General features: G+C 46.5%; 1 protein-coding gene across 15 annotated transcripts in view; it reads right to left on the bottom strand.

The window, feature by feature from the left end:
• BAZ2B (bromodomain adjacent to zinc finger domain 2B) overlaps positions 1–23707 on the bottom strand; it is a 1221971-nt gene that overhangs the window by 189888 nt on the left and 1008376 nt on the right. For 11 of the 15 annotated variants that reach the window (XM_078681689.1, XM_078681691.1, XM_078681692.1 and 8 more), the window contains 2 exons: positions 9713–10023; positions 9193–9328 (listed from right to left, as the gene is read on the bottom strand). In XM_078681689.1, the coding sequence (XP_078537815.1) occupies positions 9193–9328; positions 9713–10023 (447 nt within the window). The remainder of the gene's footprint in view (positions 1–9192; positions 9329–9712; positions 10024–23707) is intronic. The other 4 variants (XM_078681695.1, XM_078681696.1, XM_078681690.1 and 1 more) reach the window with 1 other exon arrangement.

The following is a 23707-nucleotide window of genomic DNA, read 5'->3' as shown; positions in this document are numbered from 1 at the left end:
AACCCTTGTATATTTTGGCGACAGAGCCTCTAGTTTGCAAACCCAAAGATCTTGCCGTAGCTCTGCTATCTTTTACCCTTTCCAAAGCACCATCAGCTTTCTTTCCGAAAAGGCCTGTGCCATCAAAAGGCAAATCCATCAGAGCAGCCTGAACATCCGCAGAAAACTCAGAAGTCTTTAGCCAAGCAGCTCTTCTAGTGGCGATCGAAGACCCCATGATCCTAGCCACTGAATCTGTTGTGTCCATACCACTTTGTATGATCTGCCGACCTGCAGCCTGCGTGTCAGATATCACTTCATTAAAGTTCTTTCTATCCTCCTCAGGAAGCTTAGGAGATATCTGTTTCACTGAATCCATCAAAGCATGGATATATCTGCCTAGCAAACAAGTAGCATTTGTCGATTTTAGGGCCATACTGCCTGACGAAAACACTTTTTTTGCATTTTGATCTTGCTTCTTAAGAGTCTTTATCTCCAGGAACCTGGGGAAAAGCACCTGCAGATCTTTTCGAGCAAGCAGCCTGAACCACCAAACTCTCTGGCAAAGGATGTGTAGCTAAGAATTCAGGATCTCCAGGCGCCACTCTGTAGCGCCTTGCCACTGTCTTTGAAACTACAGGAGCAGTAAGAGGTTTACTCCATACCTCCGATATGGGATCAGTAAGAGCCTCAGTAAATGGAAGAATTGGCTCAACCACAGAGGATGGAGAATGGAGAACTTCAGTAAGAATGTTCGACTTGTACTCCACAGATGGCAAAGTCAAATTTAAGAGTTCTGCAGCCTTCTTAATTACCACATGGTAAGGCGCCACATCCTTAGAAGGAGCATCAGATGCCGTGGGCAACCCACATTCTGGTGAAAATTCCAGACCACTTGCATCATGCAACTCTTCAAAATAATCCTCCTGATCCTGAAGCTCGCCTTCTTCAATCTCAGCTTCGCCATAATTTCTTTCCTTCAAAAGGCGCTGCGCTCTACGCCTCGACCACTCCATTCGCACCGACGTCGTCGGATCCGGTAACGACTCCGATGGAGTCGGAGCTGGCGTCGAATGAGGAGCTGGAGCCGGAGCCGCCTTCGAATGTGAAGCTGGTACTGGCGTCGAACTTCGATTTGGATCTCGAGGTCGCTCCAGGGCCGGTGAAGCAGTGCACGGAGTCGATGACCTCGGAGGCGCTGAGAGAAGCCATGGTGGAGTCGGCATAAACGGTGGAAAAGGAGCCGGAGCATAAGCCTGTGGCACACCCAAATTATAAGCCAATGGACCCATGGGACCACCTGGCGCACCAGAGGGGTACATTGCTCTCGCATAAACGCCATACATGGCGTTTAGAAAATGCGAAGGGCCCTGACCAGGACCAGGAAATTGAGGGTACGAACCCACAGGCTGCTCCTGAGGAGGCTGCACCGGATTCGACTCCTCCTGTACCTCTTGTTCCTCGGGATGATGTACCGGAGTCGTCGAGCCCTGAGGAACTTCTTCTCCTTCATGCACCGAAAACTGATAGGGATCCGGAGACGGATTCGATTCCGGAGCCGGTGTAGGCTCCCGAGATTACGAGCTGGAGAGGGAGAGGGAGATATCATGCCCTCACAATGTTTTCGTGAAGATGACTTCTTTTTCGAGTCCGACTCCCTGCTGGAATGATGTCTCGAACTGTGCTTCTTTCTCCTATGCTTCTTTTTTGATGAACCAGAAGCATGACCCGAAGCCGACTTCGAAGCCGACCTCGACCAGGACCTCGACTTTGACTTCGACCGTCTCGATCTTGACCTCGAAGCTCTCTCGGTATCCTTACCCTTCAATTTGGCAACAAGAAGTTTTGCTTCTCATTCCCGAAGAGCGTTTGTGTTCATTTTAAAACAGGATCAACAAACCTTAACGTTATGATCCAAACCCAGACACCATAGACAGTCACCATGAGGATCGGTAATGGACATCATCCTCCCACATGAATCGCATGGTTTAAATCCTGTCTTCCTCGATGACATCTCGACAGAAGACAGCAACACCAAACAGATACAGGAACCAGAAATCCACAAAAGTGACAAAGTTACTATCCGTACAACAGAAGATCCCAAGAAACCGTTAGCGTCGACGATGCGGAAAAAAGGGAACTGATGTCATCACGCCGACGATGGCCTAATAAGGAGTCAGTGACGTCAGTCGGAGTCGCGCGCGATGCCGTGCTCCTGTGACGTCGTCCACGCCGGCGTGCTACAAAAGAATTTTCCGAACGTTGCTGACCAGGGGGATATTCACAAGGTGAGGAATCCACTGGCAGATGTATCCATCAGAATGTTGCCTTAGTTGGAATTAGTGGGATAGGTGGAAAAGCGTACGCAAATTTGTTTGACCAGTTCATCCATACCGCATTGCCTTTGGATAATGGGTGTGGGTATCTGGCGGCGAAGCTTAGGCATTTGGAGTTGCTTTGTGTGGCAAACAGATCTATCTCCGGTTGTCCCCACATTTGAAAAAATGGCTGAAGAACTTGAGTATGCAGCTCCCATTCGTGTAGCTGTTGTCGCTGACGACTTAACAGATCTGCCAATTGATTGTGAACTCCTGGTAGATGTTCTGCTAACAGATAAATGTTTTGAGGAATGGCCCATCTCCAAATGCTCTGCTCCAGCCGGGAGAGCTGTAGGGAGTGTGTTCCTCCTTGCTTTTGAATGTAATACATTGCTGTCATATTGTCCGTCCGGACTAGTACAGCTTTGTTTGATATGTAATGTTGGAACGATTTTAGAGCTTGAAAGATTGCTATTAACTCCAGATAATTTATGTGAAGTACCTTTTGTTTTATTGTCCACGTACCTTGTACTGTGTGACTTTGTAAGTGCGCTCCCCATCCCGTGAGATGCATCTGTGGTCAGTATTATTTGTGGAACTGGCTCTATAAACGGCCGGCCCTTTGAAACGTTTTTGTTGTTCCACCATTGCAGAGAGAGATGCTTCCGGTCGTCTACCACCACCAGATCTGTTATTTCTTGTCGAGCCTGATTCCACTGACCTGCCAAGCATTCTTGTATGGGGCACATTTGTAGTCTTGCACATGGGACTATGAAAATGCAAGATGCCATCATTCCTATTAACTGCATAAATACTCGAGCTTGTAGTGAGTGTTGTGCTTGGAATGTTTTGATGAGATTCTGCATAGCTTGCATTCTCAGTACGTTGGGGTACGCTATTGCCTTGGAGGTATCTATAGTGGCACTTAGGTACTGCTGAGTTAGGGACGGTTGTAGATGTGAATTCTTTAGATTCACTGTAAATCCCAACTTGTGCAGCAGGCAGACTGTTTGATGCGTGTGCTGTACGCATTGGTTGTATGACTTGGATTTTATTAGCCAGTCGTCGAGATATGGGAATTCATGAATGTTGTCCCTTCTTAAGTGTGCTGCTAATACTGCTAGACACTTTGTGAATATTCGAGGTGCTGTTGTCACTCCAAAGGGGAGCACCTTGAATTGGTAGTGCTGACCTTCTAGCACGAACCTTAGGTACTTTCAGAGACTGATGAATGGGAATGTGGAAGTAGGCGTCCTTGAGGTCTAATGCGGCAAGGAAGTCGCCTTTCTCTAGCAACGGTAAAACTTGTTGTAATGTGACCATATGAAAATGGTCTGAGTGTATGTACTGGTTTAGGGGTCTTAGATCTAGAATTGGTCTGAGAGACCCGTCCTTTTTGGGTATGAGAAAATAAAGGGAGTAAACTCCTGTGTTTTGATGTTGCTTTGGTACTGGTTCTATTGCATTCTTTTGCAGTAGTGATTCCACCTCTTGCCTTAACAGTAAGAGGTGTTCTTGTGACATAGGACGTTGTCTGGGTGGTATTGTTGGAGGAGTGGAAGTGAGCTCCAGGCAATAACTTGACTGAATTATTTGTCTCACCCACCTGTCTGTGGAGATGGAGTTCCAGACAGGTAGGAACTGTTGTAATCTTCCCCCGACCGGAGTGGAATGGTCTGGGGGATGGAAGGGAAGTCACTGTTTGGGAGTAGAGGCGTTGCGATTGTTGTTGCTTCTGCCCTTATTATTGTTTCCTCTATATCCTCCTCTATAGTATCCCTTACGGAGCCACTAGAATGACTTGGGCCTGGTTGTTCCTAATCTTCTTCATAACTCGAGGCAGGGGAGGGAAGGCATACAGATGTGCTGTGCTCCACTCTAGCCGGAATGCATCTCTGAGAGACAACCTTCTTGGGCATTCCAGTGCGTAAAAGTGCAGAGGTTACATGTTCTTGGCAAAGGTAAAGAGATTGAGCCAGAGTTCTTCTCATTGTTGGAAGATTCCTTGAGCCACCTCAGGATTAACTGCTCTTAGTGATCTGGTAGGCCTCAACGACTGAGTTTGCATTTATACTCTGATGATTCAGCCAGTCCCATAGACGTATAGTCTCCTGGCACTAGACCCAAAACCCCTCCCGCCTTGCTTGTTGCAGTACCACAATGGTAGTGGTGTTTTCTGTAAGAACCTGAACTAGGTAGGTAGGGAGCGACAGTGGCAGTGTCTCCCCGACCCGCTTTACGCTTTGCCACAGACATTGGGCACGAACTGGGTGCTGCTGCCTAGATTTCCTGAGTTCCCGCATCTGATCTGATTTGAATAATCATTTTTAAAGACCCACTTAACCTTTTAAATTTCGAAGTGAAGATTGCTTGCATTTCAATTGCGCATATTCGCTGTGTTTTAAAATCATTTCTATTTTACTGACACAATTCATGTGCTTGTGGGGAACGTAAGGGGCGCTGATACTTACATAGGAAGCCTGTGCTCGATCTTCCATCCTGCCCGCCTCGGTAATTAGTACCATTGAGCGGAGGGCGGGACAGGGAGAGCCAGGTGCTTACGGCCACTGGAACGGTTAGCGTTCTAGCTGCTGAACGGAAGGGCTATTTAGCACCTTCGTCGTCAGGAGCGCGCAGCGGTCGCGCGTAGGGGTGCACCTGAGGACGCGCCTGAGACAAGCCAGAGAGAAGCCCGTCTGCGCCCGTCCGCGACAGGACGGGGCCAGGGGCCATGGGCTCTGCTCTCCAGGAACCCTCTCCCGCAGGGGCGCATAGAATCAGGTATTCAACTCAAACTTTAAGAAAACTACAGGCAGCCCCTTTGAAAGGCTGTAATAGAGATGCCTGGCCATGTCCAGAGGGCCCTTTCTCATGTATAAATCGTCAGTTTCAAGCATCCTATGTCAAATCTATTGTTGGGGGAAAACCAGAGAAATGTATGTCAGTATGCGGTTTGAAGAGCTTTTTGCTGAACGTCCGCTCTCTGCCTAAACATCATCTTGAAGTATGGGACCTTGTATATACATTGCAACCAGATATATGTTTTTTAACAGAGTCCTGGATGAAACCCCACACAGTCCCAGTTATAATGTTAGGGGTTCCCTCAGGTTACAAGTTCCTGAATCTTGACCGCCCTGATAAAATTGGGGGTGGCTTAGCCATTCTATATAAAGAGGACTTGAAGGTTACTATATTAGAACAAACATACTGTCCATCAATGGAAATTATGATCTTCAAGATAAGCTCAGCCGCAAAAACGTTCTGGAAAGGAGCCTTAGTTTATCGCCCTCCGGGACCCATTTCGGGCTTTACTCTATCCCTTCTGGAACTGCTGGCACCGCACTTTAAAGCAAAGGAAAATTTCATCCTTCTGGGTGATTTTAATATTCACGTAGATATTCCCACGCACCCAGAAACCTTAATAGTGCTTGCTGATCTATCCACCTTAGGTCTAGAAATGCAGAATATAGGCCCCAAGCATATAGGGGGTCACACTTTGGACATACTTTTTTCCAACTGTCCCAAAATACGGTGTCACTCCACAACCCAGGTAAATTGGTCCGATCACTTTTTAGTTGAATTCTCTTTGCTGGGTGTAAATAAATCTCCCCAAAAACCACTTCTCCCGCCAATTTGGCGACGACAGTGGCACAAAATAACAGTGGATGAGCTGCAGAGGGTGTGGAAGAGGCCCATCTTCACTGAGATAGATAGCGTAGAGTCGGCTCTTTCCAAATTTAATAAATCCCTTACAGAGGCAGTCGATATACTGGCCCCGCTGAAGCTGCATAAACAACATCCCACCTCGAAGCAAGAAGTATGGTATACAGAGGCACTTAGAGCAGAGAAACAGGGATGTAGAAAGATTTAAAAGATATGGAGGAGAACCCGAAATGAGGAAAGTAAGAAAGCACACCAGGATGCCCAATCCAACTATTATAAGAACATTAGGCTGGCAAGGAAGAATAGTCTCAACCAGCAACTTGAAGAGGCAGGAAATTCTTTTAAGGAACTGTATAAAATACTACAGGCCTTTGTAAAGCCGGTAGCTTGTGAAAGCCCGGGTGAGTTTTCCCAGTCCCTTTGTGATGACATTTCCTTGTTTTTTGAGAATAAAATAAATATGATCTACGATAAAATCATGAAAGCCTCCAGTCAAAGGAACAACATCCCTGTCCCTTCCAAATTGTCCACACTCGGAGACTACTCACTTAGTATCTTTCCGCCAATTAATGACTCTGATCCCCCCCCCCTTATCAGTCACATAAAATCAGGGTCCCATGATGATTTTCTACCCGCCAAAATGATCGCTTCCCTGAGTACTCTGATTGGACCAGAGATCCAGTCAGTATTAAATCTTTCTCTCAGTGAAGGGAGTGTGCCTATGGAGTGGAAGAAAGCGGTGGTGAACCCTATTCGAAAGAACGCAGCACATCTGTGGACAGACCTCTCCAACCTCCGACCCATCTCCCTCCTGCCATACCTTAGCAAGATGACCGAGAAACATGTGAATACCCACCTGTATAAATACATCGAGGCAGCGGGGGGTCTAGACTATTCTCAATCAGGGTTTAGACCCAATCACAGCACCGAATCCGCCTTCCTTTCAGTGACCGATACCATCAGGATGGCACTGGCTGGGGGGGGCTTGATGATTCTGGTGCTGTTAGATTTGTCCGCTGCCTTTGACACAGTATCACATGAGATTCTTCTCGGTCGTCTGAGAGAGGTGGGTATAGGAGGCGCGGCTCTGTCCTGGTTGGATAGTTTTCTCTCAGGCCGCTCACAAGCAGACAGATTGGGCTCCCTTCATTCCATCTCAAGGGAGCTCACCAAGGGAGTGCCACAAGGCTCATGTCTAAGCCCTACACTTTTTAATGTGTATGTGGCCCCCTTGGCTGACATTGTGAGAGAATATGGGTTCACCCCGGTGTCGTACGCTGACGACACAGCTTCTGTTCCCCTTTCAGTCTCTCACGCCCGCAATAAAAAAATCTTTTGCGGATGGTATGAGAGCAGTATCCGACTGGATGGCCACAAATTGCCTCCAGTGCAACGTAGGCAAAACAGAGGTGATGTTATTCGGGGAGGCCCTCCTTCTGTGGTCTCCAGAATGGTGGCCCCTGGACCTTGGGCCAGTACCAAGTCCAAAACAGACTGTGAAGAATCTTGGTGTGCGACTAGATCAGGCACTATTGCTCAAAGAGCATGCCAGTCAAGTTGCTGTATCTTGCTTTCATACCATTGGACTCCTGCGGCGTGTCTTTCCATTTCTGCCTGACTGTCACAGAAAAACTCTTGTCCAGACCCTTGTAGTCAGTAGGCTGGACTACTGTAACGGCCTGCTCATCTCGGCCAATGAGGAACAACTTAATAGATTACAAGTGGTCCAGAATACTGCGGCGAGACTGGTTCTCAAAGCTTTGCCCAGGACTCCCTCACGTCCCCTTCTGGACAAACTCCACTGGCTGCCTGTTCGGCAGCGTGTCAAATTTAAAATCTGCTGCACCATACACAAATGTCTTTTTGGCTCAGGCCCTAAATATCTAATTGACAAGTTCATTCCCTACAGCCCTGGACGCCTCCTGCGCTCCAGTAATCAACAGCTGCTTCAGGTCCCTAGGATTAGGAGGATTAGGCAGGGAGACCAAGCTCTCTCCTACAAAGGTCCCATTCTCTGGAACTCACTTCCACTTAACCTAAAACAAAATTCCAACTTCCAATCTTTTAGGAAGCTTCTTAAAACTTACCTATATTCGACCTCCTAACTGCTAGATACCTCTCAGCTTATAAACCAGTTGAATATCTGTAGCAAAGCGCAAGCGCGGAGATACCCCTTCGGGGGTCGAGTCCTGTGCTATATAAGAATATAAATAAAATAAATAAATAAATAGCCTGACCTTGATAGTCAGCAGGAGGGTCTTCAATGCCAAGCAAATTACCAGCAGCTCCAACAGATTTATGTGGAGGTGGGATTCCACCGATGACCAGAGTTCTCTGATCTCCACCTCTCCCAGATGGCTTCTCCAACCCCACAGTGAATTAAGTCACTTTTGGCTAAGGTAGGGAGAGAGGTCTGCTGCTGGTCCAACTGCAGTAGACCAGCCACCTTCTGACACCTGGACAGAATCCGAAAGTTTCCCCTGAGGTTAGGCCCACCAAGAGTTCAGATCCCACTGCAGAGCTCACATATCCAATTGGGCATGGTCAGAAAGCAGGATACAAGCAGTTAAAGAAGCCTCATAGCTATACTCAACAAGACACAGATAAGAGGCTGAAACATCAGGTTCATAGCCCAAATGTCCTGGACTCGTTCATCTGGAGGAAATGCTTGAAAGCGCATGTGTTTCAAATGCCCGAATGTCCTTTGTCAAAGATTTACTGATCCTATTGGATCACTCTGAAATTAAGAAAAAAAACAGCCGGTTCGAAGTCTGCTGGATTTACTCTAAGGTACGTAAGCACAAGGAAAATTTAATAAAAAAGTATGAGATCTGTGAATGCAAGATTACGATCTATGACAAACATTGCATCTTGTCAGGTGGACATTAAAAAGAAGGAAAAGAAAAACGAGCTGTACAAAGGGAATGAATGAATAATGGCTTGAGGGCTAAACAAGAATCCTAGAAATCTTTTAACACTGTGACCGGAAAACAACTTAATTACGGTCACTGTCATAATCATAGTGCCAAATGGGAATGGAAGATACCACAAATGTGAAAAAAGGATATCAAAAGATCAATTAAAAAAAAAAGGATATCAAAAGATCAATATTTTAAAATGATCTAAGCCAACAAATGTCACATTAAATAATATATAACAAAAAGAATGAGAAAGAGGAAGACAAAAGAAATCTGTAAGATTCATTTGACAATAGTAAGTAAATAGAACTTACAACTTTCATGATTGACTTTTCCCATGCAATTGATCTGTTGAGTTGCTGAATACACAAAGAAACTTGAGCAGCACTACGAGCTTCAGATATCGCTTTCCGCCATACTCTTAGACCAGGAGCAATATCATCTTCAGGTCTGTGTTAAAAATAAGAACACTCAATCAATTTAAAGAGTATACTTTTTTGCACAGAAATTAAAAACAATCGGACTAAAAGCCAAGCAATGCTATAACATGTAGAAAGCCAAAAATTACCAGATTTAAGCAACTACATGTGAAGTACTTCACACACCATGCCTATGTACTTTATATTTAGTTGCAATCACGTCACTGTGAGTCACTGTTCTATATCCTTGTGGGATTACTGACACACACAAAACACTTTCTCTAAAAGCAACATGCAAAATAAGATGATCCACGAGGATACCATACATACACGCAGATACATGAGAACAAGCAATAGAAGAGAGGCTCCATGTAGCAAAGCACAATAATTGTTCAAGTTAATCTCAATGACCTACCCGTCACCATCACCACTAATGGATGGTGCAGGAGCAGGGACAGTAACTGTGCCCACATTATCCAGTTTGATCTGAATGGTGGTACTTAAGGGGCTCTTCAGATACCTTCGCTCTATGTTCCTCTCCAACTCAGTCAGCCTGGTTACAGCTATGTCTAGAGGGTTGTCACTCCTCCGTTCTAGAGCACAGACATTTGCCCCTTCTTCGATACTATGCTGCCCTTCAAGTTCCATGTGTGATTTATTAATTGACTTGTGTTCATAATATACCAGATCTTCTCTCTCCGAAGCAGGTTCAGGATAAATCCACCCCTAAAAAATAATCAAAAAGATTACAAATGCTGTGTGTACTGATCACAATATTATTACATTTTGCGGTCCCTAATTTATAATGTAATAGCTGTTGTTGCTATATTTTTATTTGTAGTTTGGATCTGAGAAGTATCACAAATACGACTTGACCCTAGAACCATATCAAAGAAAGAATAAAAGATGCAATTCATCTAGATGAGGCCAGAGTTAGAAAGAGACGATTCCCTTTTAATATTATAGATTTTTAAGTGAAATTAATTCTCAATGCACACACATTATAGCAGGAAATCTATTTGATTTTCTGATCAAGTGATACAAAATAATAAGGGATAAAGTAAAAGAAACATGCAATACTTGTCTCTAAACAGTAATCTTTCAGTTTTGTGACCCAACTAGCTTCCACCATGCATCAAGACCCATGCAGTGAGGCATGGGACAAACAGAAGAGGCATGTTAGAGATATAAAGGTCCTTATGAATCAGAATACGTTATTCAATTTGTGTGATACCCTCATTCTCAACTAGTAGGCAGCAATACCTGGCTGAAAATGTTTAAAATCTCTATAAAAATGCAGTTATGTCAGGAACTCAGTGCCATCTCCCACGTGCTCTTTGAATGCCTCACACTTCAGTTTGCTAAAAGCTACAGATCATCAATCATCAGTTAGCAGGGCCAAGGCCAAAGCTGTTGATCTGGAGTGTGGTTCCACCAAGGCCCAAGTGCATTATAAATTAAAGCTATGCTTTTCGGGTTGTGTTCATCTGTGAAAATGTTGCCCTGTCAAAGAAAGAATCTGACCGGTCCAACATAAGGTCGGCAAAAGGCATTTGCCTTGTGACTTTATTATTAAGGAGCAACAGTAGTCCCTATGTAGACAAGTATTAGGAATGCATTAGGGCTCGGCTTTGTTTGAGTTAGAGATAATGGCATTGTAAATGGCAATGTGTTTTAGGCATGTGTTTTGGAGTGGAAGCATGTGGTGTGTGTTGGAGATATGTGTGTTGGATTGGAATGTTATCAATGGTGGCATGCTGCACTTTAACGCATTATCTTTAAAAGGTAAAGTGCAGCATAGTGCGATAGGTACAATATTAATTGGTGGATGCGTTATCAATTGGTGTGTGCATTGATGGGTGGTGGATGTGTGTGCCTGTAGGAATTGTGCAGTGATGGCTGTTGGTGTGTGTGTTTGGTGGAAGCGTGTAGTGGTGGCTTGAGGTGTGTATGACTGGTGGTAGCGTGCAGTAAGAGCTGTTACTGAGTGTGGCTGTCAAGCTTACAGAGCTGGATGGTAATGTGTGTGGTTGGTGAAAGGGTGCACTGACAGCTGTTGATGATTGTGCCAATTGAAAGAGTGGCTGGTGCACTGTCAGCTGTTGGTGTGTGTGTGTGTGTTTGGTGAAAGTTGCACTGACATTGTTTGTTGTGTGCGTGGGTGTTTAGCGGCACTGATGCATGGCCGTGTTTGTTTTTGGTGAAAGCGTACATTGATGGTTGTTGGTGTTTGTGCCTGGTGAAAGCATTCATTGACGGCTGGGGGTGTGTTGGTGTGTGTGTTGTTTTGTGTGTAGTGGTGAGTGTGTGGTGGTGAGTCTGTGGGGGTGAGCCTGGGGGGGTTGAGTGTGTGGTGGTGAGTGTGTTGTGGTGAGTGGTGACAAGTGTGTTGTGTTGAGAGAGTGAGGTGTGTGTGGTTTGTGTGTGTGTTATGTGTGTGTGGTGTATGTGTGTGTGTGGTGTGTGTGTGGTGTATGTGTGTGTGGTGTGTCTATGGTGTGTGTGGTCTTATGTGTGTTGTGTTATGTATGTGGGTGGTGGACTTAGTTTGAGTGTTCGTTTCCTGCACACTCACACACTGCCCCTACACATTCACACACTGCTCACCCTGCACACTCACACTGTTCACCCTGCATAGTCACACACTGTTCACCCTGCACACTCACACTGTTTACCCTGCACACTCACACACTGCAGTCACTGTCACTCTGCAGTCACTGTTACTCTGCAGTCACACTCACTCTGCAGTCAGTCTGCACTCACTCTGCACTCACTGTCACTCTCGCACTCACTGTCACTCTCGCACTCACTCTGCACTCACTATACACTGTTCACCCTGCACACTCACACTGTTTACCCTGCACACTCACACACTGCAGTCACTGTCACTCTGCAGTCACTGTTACTCTGCAGTCACACTCACTCTGCAGTCAGTCTGCACTCACTGTCACTCTGCACTCACTCTGCACTCACTGTCACTCTACACTCACTGTCACTCTGCACTCACTGTCACTCTCGCACTCACTGTACTCTCGCACTCACTGTCCCTCTCGCACTCACTGTCCCTCTCGCACTCACTCTGCACTCACTGTCACTCTCGCCCTCACTCTGCACTCACTGTCACTCTCGCCCTCACTCTGCACTCACTGTCACTCTCGCCCTCACTCTGCACTCACTACACACTGTTCACCCTGCACACTCACACTGTTTACCCTGCACACTCACACACTGCAGTCACTGTGACCAGTGCCTATGTGTGCGCGCAGTGCCGGTGTGTGTGAGCAGCCTGTGTGTGTATGTAGTGCCTGTGTGTGTGTGTGAACAGTGCCTGTGTGTGTGAGCAGTGTATGTGTTTGTGAGCAGTGTGTGTGCGTAAACAGTGCCTGTGTGTGAACAGTGCCTGTGTGGAACAGTGCCTGTGTGTGATCAGTGCCTGTGTGTGATCAGTGCGCCTGTGTGTGCGCAGTGCCGGTGTGTGTATGTAGTGCCTGTGTGTGTCAACAGTGCCTATGTGTGCGCGCAGTGCCGGTGTGTGTGAGCAGCCTGTGTGTGTATGTACTGCCTGTGTGTGTGAACAGTGCCTATGTGTGCGCACAGTGCCGGTGTCTGTGAGAAGTGCCTGTGTGTGTGAGCAGTGTCCGTGTGTGTCAACAGTGTTTGTGTGTGTGAGCAGTGCCTGTGTATCCCTGCACCTAAAATCAACCTACTTGTCATGAGGCCCAAGGTTAGACACACAAGCACAACTGTTGCAACACGGCTGCTCGGACCCTCCATGCAGAAACACATTCCTGCTCTCGGAGGTTTTTGTTTTTTTGCTGAACAAGACATGAGACCCTTTGATGAGATGAGGAGAATGCGGCAAAATGTGGGACTGTTCGTAAGCCAGTGAAAAGAATTCCGTTTCGTACCGGGACGTTACTGTCTCCAATACAAACGCACTTACATACTTTGTGGGGTAATGAAGACTGTGTGTCTCATTGTCGGCGCACGACCAAGCCAGCTCTTCAAAGGCCAAAACTTACACATGAAAGGATGCAGACGAACGCGCGCCGACCAAACTCACTGCAGACTGGTGAACGCGCCCCGAACATCTGGGTTCAATTACCTCAGCACCCTGCCATCTCGTAATTGACAATTTATTGCACTCCCCTGCGCGTAACCGCACAGAATATGCAGGAAGTGCACAAACTAAAATCCATATGGCCTATTGCGTGAAGGCTACTAGAAACACAGCACTTCGAGGACCAATTACCATGCAGATGCCAAAATAAACTACGGAAAAATCTCGCGCAGTGAGGAATTTTTACTTCACTATTCTGAGCCCCGTAACAATACGGCTCGGAGCTCCGCCCCACTTCTGACGAAGTGGTGACGTAGGCCGAGCCCTAAAAAGAAACCCACGTGCTAAACAACATAGGCAAATCAAAACAATGCATTTAACGTATACTAATTCAACCATGAATAAAATTTCAAGACCTATAGTGTTATGTAAACAAAGTGACGTGAATAGAGTTAGGGAAGAACTCGGACAAAGGTGCAATACGTGTGAGAATAATGTAGTTGTTCAGCATTTTACGTTACTGTTTTTACCCAGACACTACTGTTTCATAATAATAATATTTATCCAAGGTCCCTTGGATATCTAGGGTCTCCCTTGTTTCTTTGAAATTGGGTCTTTGGCACTGTAGACAAACATAAACCTCAGTGTTCATTTTGATGTCGGTACTTAGCTTGCAAGGATATAAAATCTTCTCTGGAAGTCAGTAGTGGGGCTCTGACAATAGCATGATGGTGTCTTGAAACAGTTTGTGCTGCTGAACTTATGTATGTTCATATAATTGTTCAACTTAATTCCTTAAGTAGCAATGAGGATGGTTGTGAGGAAATTATATGGTATGTATGTGCAACCTCACCGTGTAACACACTTACCAACACCTTCAGGACCGGTAGGTTTTGTTTGTCAAACCTTCAGCTAAATCCTGGGTAGCTGTGGCTCTGAGCAAGAAAGCTTACATAAAGGAAGTGTAACACATGTAAACAGCTCCAAAACAAGAAAATAAATCCACAAGTCATTCAAGAAATCTGACATCAATTTATATAAAAAAAGACCAGATTTTTTGACACAACAAAAAAGATCCCCCAGAGGATTCCAGAGATATACAAATTAGAAGGTATAGTAAATAAAAGCATTTCACTAAACTGCGAACAAGCACCAGCAACACTTTTCACTGAAAAGATGGGTTAGTTCTATTGCGTTCAGTTAGAGTCACTTTAGCAGACCAATTCCAGCAGGAAGTCAGTCAGGGGGATCGGCATGGTCCTAAGAATGAGTTACCTCTACAGATAAAGCAGTCTCAAAGCAGTTCCAGGCACTTTATCCCCTTGTTATGGGTTCCTATGGAATTGATCCTGTTATAAGGGATGAAGGATGCTGAAGATGCTCAAGGATGCTGTGGATGTGATACACTGGATCTTCCTACGTCTGCTTCTCAGTCCAGGAAGGGGGTAAGGGGCTTCTGGTCACAGGGTTAAAATTCCACAAAGTACTCATAGTGCTGATAGAAGTCCAGTAGCCATTGGGCTGCCAGTCGGCCTGTATCGCGGTCACAGTCAAATCCTTTCCTGGGCGATAACCTGGCTTCTGGATGACCAAAATGCACACCGAGGACTCTCCTGGGCTCAGAGAACTCTGGAGCAACCTTGAGCGTCGGGTCCTGGTCTCTGATGCAGCAGGGCAGTCATTGGCGGTGCTCTGAAGATTCTGGCCTACCAACTTACCCCAGCAGGCTTCTCAGCAGTGGTGGCCATGTGCAGTGAACAGGTCGTCAGCCAACTGACCCTTGGAGTCTTTGTACTATGGCTGGGCTCCAGAGAAGACTTTTCCACAAGCAGGATGAGGGAAAGTCCCTCTTCTATGCTAGCTTCCAGGTTCAGCAGGTGCAGTGGGGACCAGGGCAGGCTCACTTTTCTGGTTCCATGGTGAAGCAGGGTAGTCCTTCTTCCAGTCCAGTCGAGACCCAAGTTCTTGATACCAGTGGTGCCCTTTTGTACTCAGAAAATATCCTCAAGTTAGGATGCACATGGTAGCCACTGCTCCACTATATTCCCTCCCTCCTGAGGGAAACATCCTTTACAACGCAACTTTTACCACGCAGTGCCTTTACGACGCAACTTTTACAACGCAAACCATTACAACGCATTACGCTGGGGGGCGCTCTAGGATAGGGAATAGGTTTACTTTACTATCCAACACCTTCCCTACTATCCACGGGGACCGGAGTTGGAATAGTAAATTAAACTATTCACTATCCAGCGCCCCAAAGCACTATGCGTTGTAAAGGCATGCGTTGTAAAAACAGCGTTGTAAACGCATGCCATGTAAAAGCATGCGTTGTAATGTCATACATCCCCCTCCTGATGACCACTTTCTGGAAGTGTGGATTCTGGCTCTCGAAATTTGACCTTGCCAGTGTCAGATTATGGTTGAAAAAGTGTCTCAAAGAGATGAGAGGTAGCTCTGGATGAGCGTCTACTGGCATGGAAAGAAAGGAATTAATGTCAGGGCATGGGAAAGACATCTATGGGCTCCGCTCATTATTTGTAGAGTGGAACGGCATCAGGGCAGAGTCCTATGGCGCCACCCACTAGAGTGCAGTGGTAATGCTCAAAAGTTTCCGGATCCAGTCTGACATTTGGGAAATATTCAGAAGGTGAGGGATCAGCAGTTGGAAGTCTCTATGAGAAACGGTACTCCACAGATCAGCAAGATGCTGCATTCTCCTGCAACAACCACCCAACAGTTCCTGTGTTGCTGCTCACTGAAGCTCATATCGACTCCCTTTCCTTCAATCCTACTGCCTAACCTGGGCCAGTCCCACTTTCCTCTCTGAGAGCTCCAACCTCATTACCTTAGTAAGCGATTCTATCAACAACAAAAACTTCTTAGTAACGTAAATCTTCCAGGTGACAACAGATAATTATATGTCTCTTACTATTATTCATTTTCAGTTTCAATACCTGGGTAGAGGAATAGGAGTGTTAAGAAATATAACATACGCAAACACATTATTTACAGTGAGGAGTTATACACGATTTTCTGAGGTGAGCTTGCCAATGTAAATATTTTTTTATTTCTCCACGGGTCCTATAATAGTTGGGTTTAATATTAATAATAATAAAAAATTCAGGTGTTTTTGATTATCAAAACATAAATTCCATTTGGTCAATACTATTCAAGCTTTTAATATGTTTTATATACAGCAAGCAGGAATGTCTCTTATCTTGATAATGTTGGATTACTGTAACAGGACCCAAGCTGTATTAGAACTGGTATTTTTCTGCTTTCTCCTCTTCCATGGAAACATGATAAATAGGGATATCAGTTGTTTTATTAAATGACAAACTACTATTTTAGAATGTTCATTAGGCAGAATGGGAATGGGGCTTACAAATGTTAATATTTCATTTTTTGATAAGACTATGTACACTTGGTGTATTTGCATTTTAGCATATGATTTTCCTGTTAGATGACTTGTTGTTTTCCTTATTTACAGCCCTGATGATGTCCCAAATGGGTACGAAATGCGTTGGCTGTTAACTTTGTTGTATCTATGATAATTTTGGTTGGCAGCTGACTGACACCAACAAGATATTCTGAATAAAGAAAATGAACTGAACAACTTTGGTTTGGAAGATTACTTATTGGAGTCAAATCTCCTAATAAGAACTTCGAATTTGTATATAGAATAATGTTTGTGCCTTACTTTTCACGCTCCTTCATTATTTTGATTCATGTTAAGTAAGCTAGGGGCTATTAGACGGTGTGTCTCTATGAGGTTGAGCGTGTCATGAAACACATTCAGGATTACAGTACTTCAGTGTAAATAGATAGCTTCTCTGTGCACACATCAGTACCCTACATCGTCGGGTCATAGGTAAACACAGTCAGCATCTCCCATCAAGTGGAGGAGCCTCTTCCCTGCAGTCATCATCTGCATATGCCAGTTACACCGTTCAGCTGACCACCGGGTCCACAGAAGGAGCAGTACCCCAGGTGAAAGACTTTGCGGTTCTCAGAGGTCAGCTTTGTCTCTCCAGTGAGTTTCAAACTGCTAGACCCTCCGGGAGGCTCCAAGCACCAATACCCTGAGCACCGGAGCCCTTGCAGCAGCCAAGGCTTGTTAAGTGTTCAGTCCAGACAGCAACCCTGCCAAGACCGATCTACTGACGAAAGACTTCACCAGCACCGATATTGGCTGTGCGGTACTGTTTTCCCCCATCACCAATTCTAACCCATGAATTGAGAGCCTCCAAAGCAAGCGACCCGCCTGACAAAACACCTCAGCACCCGAGCCCCACAGACCAAACCTGAGCCAACCGATGGTGCTGCCTTGCTCAAGGGACCGTCAAGAGCTAAGCAGCTTCTCTTTTTGGGTCTGCCGAACGTGTCTCCAAGTCCCCACTTTCAGCCTTTTTCTGTTATTGGTTTCTCTATGGACTTTAACAGGTAGCGTTCGAGGCTACCATAGCGACAAGCACCTCTTTACCCAGACTCACCAGTGCGGGCATATCTGGACTGCTGATGGTTCTTTGGACCTTGGTTCCTAAGCACCTTGAGTCCAAGACAGTAACCCTGAGAATCGTTTGTAAGTGTACCTATCCAGTGAATGTTTCTCCCATAGGATAATATTACCGTGTTTGAGGCTCATGCCTCAAATCTAACAGCTATGATTTTCTACTGTTTTACCTGTAAAATCGATAACGTCTGAAGTACGTACCAGATTCCGATGATCTTGGTGTCTATAATTATATAAAAATCTGTGTTATTTTTATAAATTGTTCTTGGGTTTCTTTTTGAGTGTGTGTCTCATTTGTTGACTCTGTGTGTATCATTTATTGACACTGTGTGTACGACAAATACTTAACACTACCCTCTGGAACACCTAAACTGCTCCTCCAAACTACCACAAAGAGAGCATTTGGGATTATTAATTTAGCACTGTAAACCAAAAGGGTCGTCTGGACTTTCGGCATAGGCACCTCATTTTGGTACACTGCTTAGAAAGCCAGCTTCCTACAGTGACAAAGGGCAACACAGGAGCATACAGCCCTTCCGATGGAATAGGTTGTGCCCAAGCTACTACAACAAAATGTGAACTTGGCCGCATCATGACCATCCTGTATTGCCGGTTAAAGAGCAGGGCAAAGGTCTTCTGGAACACCAGGGAGGACTTGTGCAACAGAGTCCCATAGGGCATCCGAGTAATGGCCTAACAAACAGCATGCGTTAAAGGAATGTAGGGCCAGCCTGGCAGACGAGAAAAGGTGTTCACCAAAAGTCTCCACTCCTTTGAATTCTCTATCAAGGAGAGTGGTAAAGAAATTGTTAGGGTTCGACAGGCTGGTGGAGGCCTGCACCTCAAGGTTCTCTGGAGAAGGTGCTGCGATAAAATAGCTGGGTCGTCTGGAGCAGGGTGATGATGCCTTGCAATTTGTCTGCTGAGTGGAAGGCCATTACAAGACTTGGCCCAAACACCTAGGAGGGTGTCTGTCAGGGCCTAAATAAAAGGTAGGAGAGGTTCTGAAGCAGTCTGGCCAGGCTGTAGGACTTCACTCAGGAGTTTTTTTTCTCCTACATGGTGGGGATTGGAGGTCAAGGAATTTGGCTGCCCTGTGCATAACCATAGCATAGGAAGCAGATTCTTCCATGGTCGGGACAGGAGAAGAGAAAAGGGCTGTCTCTGGGCAAGTATCCAGCCCACTAGGATCTTCCAAGCCCTCATACCAATTGTTTTCGGCATAGGGCTAAGCAAAAGTCTGCTTCAAAAAAAGAACGTAAATAATGCTGCCAGCTTTATGGTAAAGCCACTGGTGGGGATCTGTCACAGACATCTGCTTACAACAGTGCATCACCGAAATCGCAGGGTTAAAATATCAGGGCCTCCTGGAGCTGGTCTACGGCGAAATAAAACTTGGAGATTAACTGGAGGGTCAGAACAAGGTTAAGCCCAAGTAGACAATAGTGTGCCAGTTAGGGCTTCATTAAAGGGTAGAAGAGGTTTGGTCAGTGCCTGGCCAGGCTGAAGAACCTCAGTGAGGACAATAGTTTTTACCAACATAGTGGGAGGTGCAGGTGAAGAATTTAAGGCGTCCTCTTGATGACCATGGCAAAAGTTGTACTGTCCTCAGTTGCTGGTCGTGGTGTGGGGGTTAGGTAGAAAATCAACTCTGTATTGAGGGAGGTATCAAGTTCACTGCATGCTGCAGGTCCACACACTAGTTTTTCCCATAATAAGGTGTGCCAGACGGAGCCAAAAGGGTGCTGACAATGTCCAGCATGGTCTTCCTTAAGGGCACGATCTACTCTGATGTTGCCAACAGACCTGGAAAATCAGGGTTTATCAGGACGTGGTTTGGAATAAGCTACACAGTCGAACTTGAGCAACACCGAAAGGCAAAGGATATCAAGAGTGGTGGAAAGGGGCCAAATCACGCCTTAGACTGCTTCTGTTTTTCCTTTGACTTACCAGAAGACTTTGACCGCAAAGAAGATCTTTCACAGGAATGACTAGGAAAGTGAGTCCGCACTCTCAACTTCGATCAGGAGCGGGACCTGTATGGAGTCTTGCATTGTTTTGCCATGTAGAGCTTTGCTTTGCGTCCTCAGATGGCTTTCAGGTTCATTTGGGTGCAGTCATCAGAGTTCTTAGGGTCATGAGAAGAACCCATACACCAGATGCACACCTCATGGGTATCTGTCACAGAAATCTGCTTGCAAGAGTCCCTACAAGGTTTAAACCCTTTAGTTTTACGAAGTGACATGTTCCTTTGCAGACAGATAGATTGGTTTGAGAAAAATTGTCAAGAAAAAAAATCTCTTCAGAGAGCACATAGGTGGTGCTTAAATGAATGCAGCTCTTTTCATCACTTCCAGAGTGTAACAAAGCAGCCGCATTATGCCACCTACCAGTGCTTAGGAAAACTGCTTTTTAAGCTTCCGGATCCAGTGTGGCATCTGGGGGTATTTAGAAAGTGAGGAATCTAAATGCATGTCCATTAATCTGGCCTGGACATCCCAAGAGAACCCCATAGAGTGAAGCAAGGCATGCCTTCTCAGAGCAACAGAAGATCCCTTGTCTCGTGCCCAGGCCTACCCTAATTGGCAGCATTTTTACCATTCATTATCACTTCCCAAAAATTATCTTTCAAGTGGTATTGCAGACATGGCATTACCATGTTTGCCATTGCAGAGAGCACCTATCTGGCGATGCTGTGGGGAACTTTGGGTTCCCTGGAGCCATCATATTCAGGCAATTTCACTGCTGAGGCAGACACAGGCTTGTAAAAGGTCACCCTGATAGGCTGTATTAGTGCCTCATTGAAAGGTAGAGGAGGTTCAGAAGCAGCCAAAGCTGCTTGTAGAATTTCAATCAATACATTTAAAGGGGCTTCATGGACTGCTTGACAGCCAAAAACTGCAGCGGGTCAGCACCAGGGATTTATGTTTATACTGCGGTGCCAGGAGGGGGTTGGTGGGGGGGGGGGTGTTCACTAGTGATGTTCACTAGCTCTGGCTACAAGGAGACCTCTGGTGGTAAAGAGAAAATTTGAGGAGGACTACCGCTGGAAGGAGTACAGCATCTTGGCAGGGAGTTGCTCAGTCAACATGTCTACTTGAGTTTTTGCCTCGACATTGAAGGAGAGCAATGAGTATGACTTCAACCTTGATCAACACTGGGTCCTGTGCTTATTGTGCACACAAGAAATAAGAACAATAGTTACTTACCTGTAATCTGTGGTTCTCCAGTATTGGTGTCTTTCATAGATTCACATGCCTGAATCATTCCCCGTCGTCGGAGTGGGAGTCCCACGGTATATAAAAAAGCAATAATATGCCTGTAATAACCAAAAAACATTGGTAATAACCAACCAGGAAGTAAAGTAGCCCTAGCTACAGGAGCAAAAAGCTCCCACACTCATGACTATCCTAGTCATTATGTTAGACCAAACTGCAGCCAATCAGGCGACAGCACCCACCAGAATGTTCTCCCCAGAGGCTCAGGCTCTCAGATTTTCTTGCACAGGAGTGAAACCAACATAATTGCCTGAGGGAGCCTCTGAGGGGAGGTGGGCGGGTTGCATGTGAATCTATGAAAGACACCAATACTGGAGAACCACAGATTACAGGTAAGTAACTATTGTTCTTCTCCAGTATTTGGGGTGTGTAGGAGAGTAGGGTCTGCAATCCTATGATCACCCAGATTTTTGCTTTTTGCTGCACTGGTTTACGACTTTCCCTGGCTGTGGGCCTGCTAATCAGACCCACAGCCTAGCTGTTCTCTCTATCCAAATTGTACTCAGGTACTGAATTGGCCCTGGGCCCTCTCCAAGTCCCTGTACCCAGGGCTGAGGTGCACCCAGAAGTCTCCCAGGGGCTGAAGCATGTATTGTGCCACCCCTGGATTGACTAACTAAAACTGACACAACTGGCTGCACGACAGCTGGGGCAAGGTGGTGTACTCACCCTTTGCTTTAGATATAGTATACCTATATCTAACCCTAAAATGGACACACAGATCTCCTATCAGTCACTCCTATGGCAGGCCTTAACAATCCTGAAGGCAGAGTGCTTGGAATCGTGTGAGATGGTGCTCTGGCATGAGCTGAGCCTGTCTGCGGCTTTCGGGATCTATCCCTTAGCCGTTTCCATGATATCGCATACCATATACTCTTAAGTGCATTATAATCCTCGCGGTTATGTGCCAACTCTGGTATCGCTTTATCAAAACATGTCGAGTAAGGTGTCATACGAATTGGAATACTAACCCCTCGCCAATTCTGGCGACGGGGTTAGCATTCCACCCTTCTAGAGGGACACGACATGTATGTAACCCCTAACCCCGGTTAAAGTCAGACAGAGCCTTAGCATCCACAAAATGGATGCTGCCACCGAGACACAAGTCTGCCCTCCTGCTGCTGGGAGTCCTCCCAGAGCAGGAGATAAGGACAAAGGGTTTCCTGCCAGGGGCGGTGCCAGCACCGTCCCAGACAGGGTTTTGTGTATTGTAGGTAGGCAGGGCTTTAGAGGAAGGTGACTGCAAGTGGCACCCCGGTGCTCACTGTGCATAGGCCGGCTGAAACCAGTTCCAGGGGCACTCCAGCCCCTGGCCTGGGGAAAGCCCGCCAAGGAAGTGGGTGTAACCACCCCCCTCCTGGTCCCACCCATAGGGCAGGACCTAGTCGCGTGCCAGCCCCCTTTTACAGGATAAAGGTAGGAACTGGCCCCCTTCCAAATCAGATCATCTTTGAATCCTGAAACTACTTTCCACGAAAGGAACTCAAGACTTCTTCCTAAGATTTCTCCCTTGTGACTAAGGAGTAGTCACCCTGCATCCGCAGGCACCATCTACAGAACACTGCGGTCTGCTGCAAGTCCTTCCTCCGGAATCCGACTGTCCAGCTCGACGAGAACCGGCTTCCCTGGCACCTCTGACCTCTACCTGCATCATCAGTCACGCTGAGATTCGTGGGTGTGACGAGACCTCGAGGGACCGGCCATCTTCAAGACTGCACGACTTCTGAACAACAAGCCCGCCGAGTGAATTCCTGGTGAGTGCTTTGGGGTCCGAGAAGCCCCCACCCTGAGCAGCTCCAGCACCGAAGAGCAGCCCCCCAGCATCTCCACGATCTGCGTGGGGCCCTTCTGCTTTTTGCTGCTCACCGCGTTGTTTGGCTACTAGCCCGCTGGCTTGTGGCCTTCCTGACGACGCCCGACGACATTTCTGCTGCTGGTCTGGTTGCTCCAGACTGGCCCTTGCTTCCCTCCATCGGAGAAGTACCCTGGACCCTCCTGGTCCACTCAAGACGCCATTTTAGGTCCACCGCGTGGGCCTTGCATTTGCCAAGACTTGTTGCCCAATCCTGGGTCCAGCGACGTCGACAGCAAGAACCTTCGTGGGACAGCTCGCACCTCCATCCTGGTCGCCGACAACGCCTCCTGGTCCGAGAGACTGCAGAGCCCAGCAGCGCCCACTCACCTGACTGCGGTGACTTCGCCCGGTGCCATCCTGGTGCCCACTTAATCACTGGCTAGTGATTCAAGAACTTGGTCCCCTCTGCTTTCAGGTTTTCTTCTTCCTTGATCCAGGCTTGGATCCATCGAACTTTCCTTCACTGGTCGCCTGCCAGCAACTTCTTCCTTCCAGGCTCCTGGTCCGGCAACGAGATCCCCGACGTCGTTTCAGACCTATGCAGCTGCAGCCCCTGGGCTAGGTAACTTCGGCACTTCGGTGTCCCAGCATAGCCTCACTACCCTAGGGTCAGGATCCACTGTCGTTTTCTTCCTACCAGGTCGGGTTCGCCCGTGAACACTAACTTTGCCTTTACTAGCCTCCATAGACTTTGTCCCGCA

The sequence above is a fragment of the Lissotriton helveticus genome, chromosome 3_1 (genome assembly GCF_964261635.1).
Source record: "Lissotriton helveticus chromosome 3_1, aLisHel1.1, whole genome shotgun sequence".
In the NCBI taxonomy this organism is placed as follows: domain Eukaryota; kingdom Metazoa; phylum Chordata; class Amphibia; order Caudata; family Salamandridae; genus Lissotriton; species Lissotriton helveticus.
This window is presented reverse-complemented; position numbering and strand designations above follow the sequence as displayed.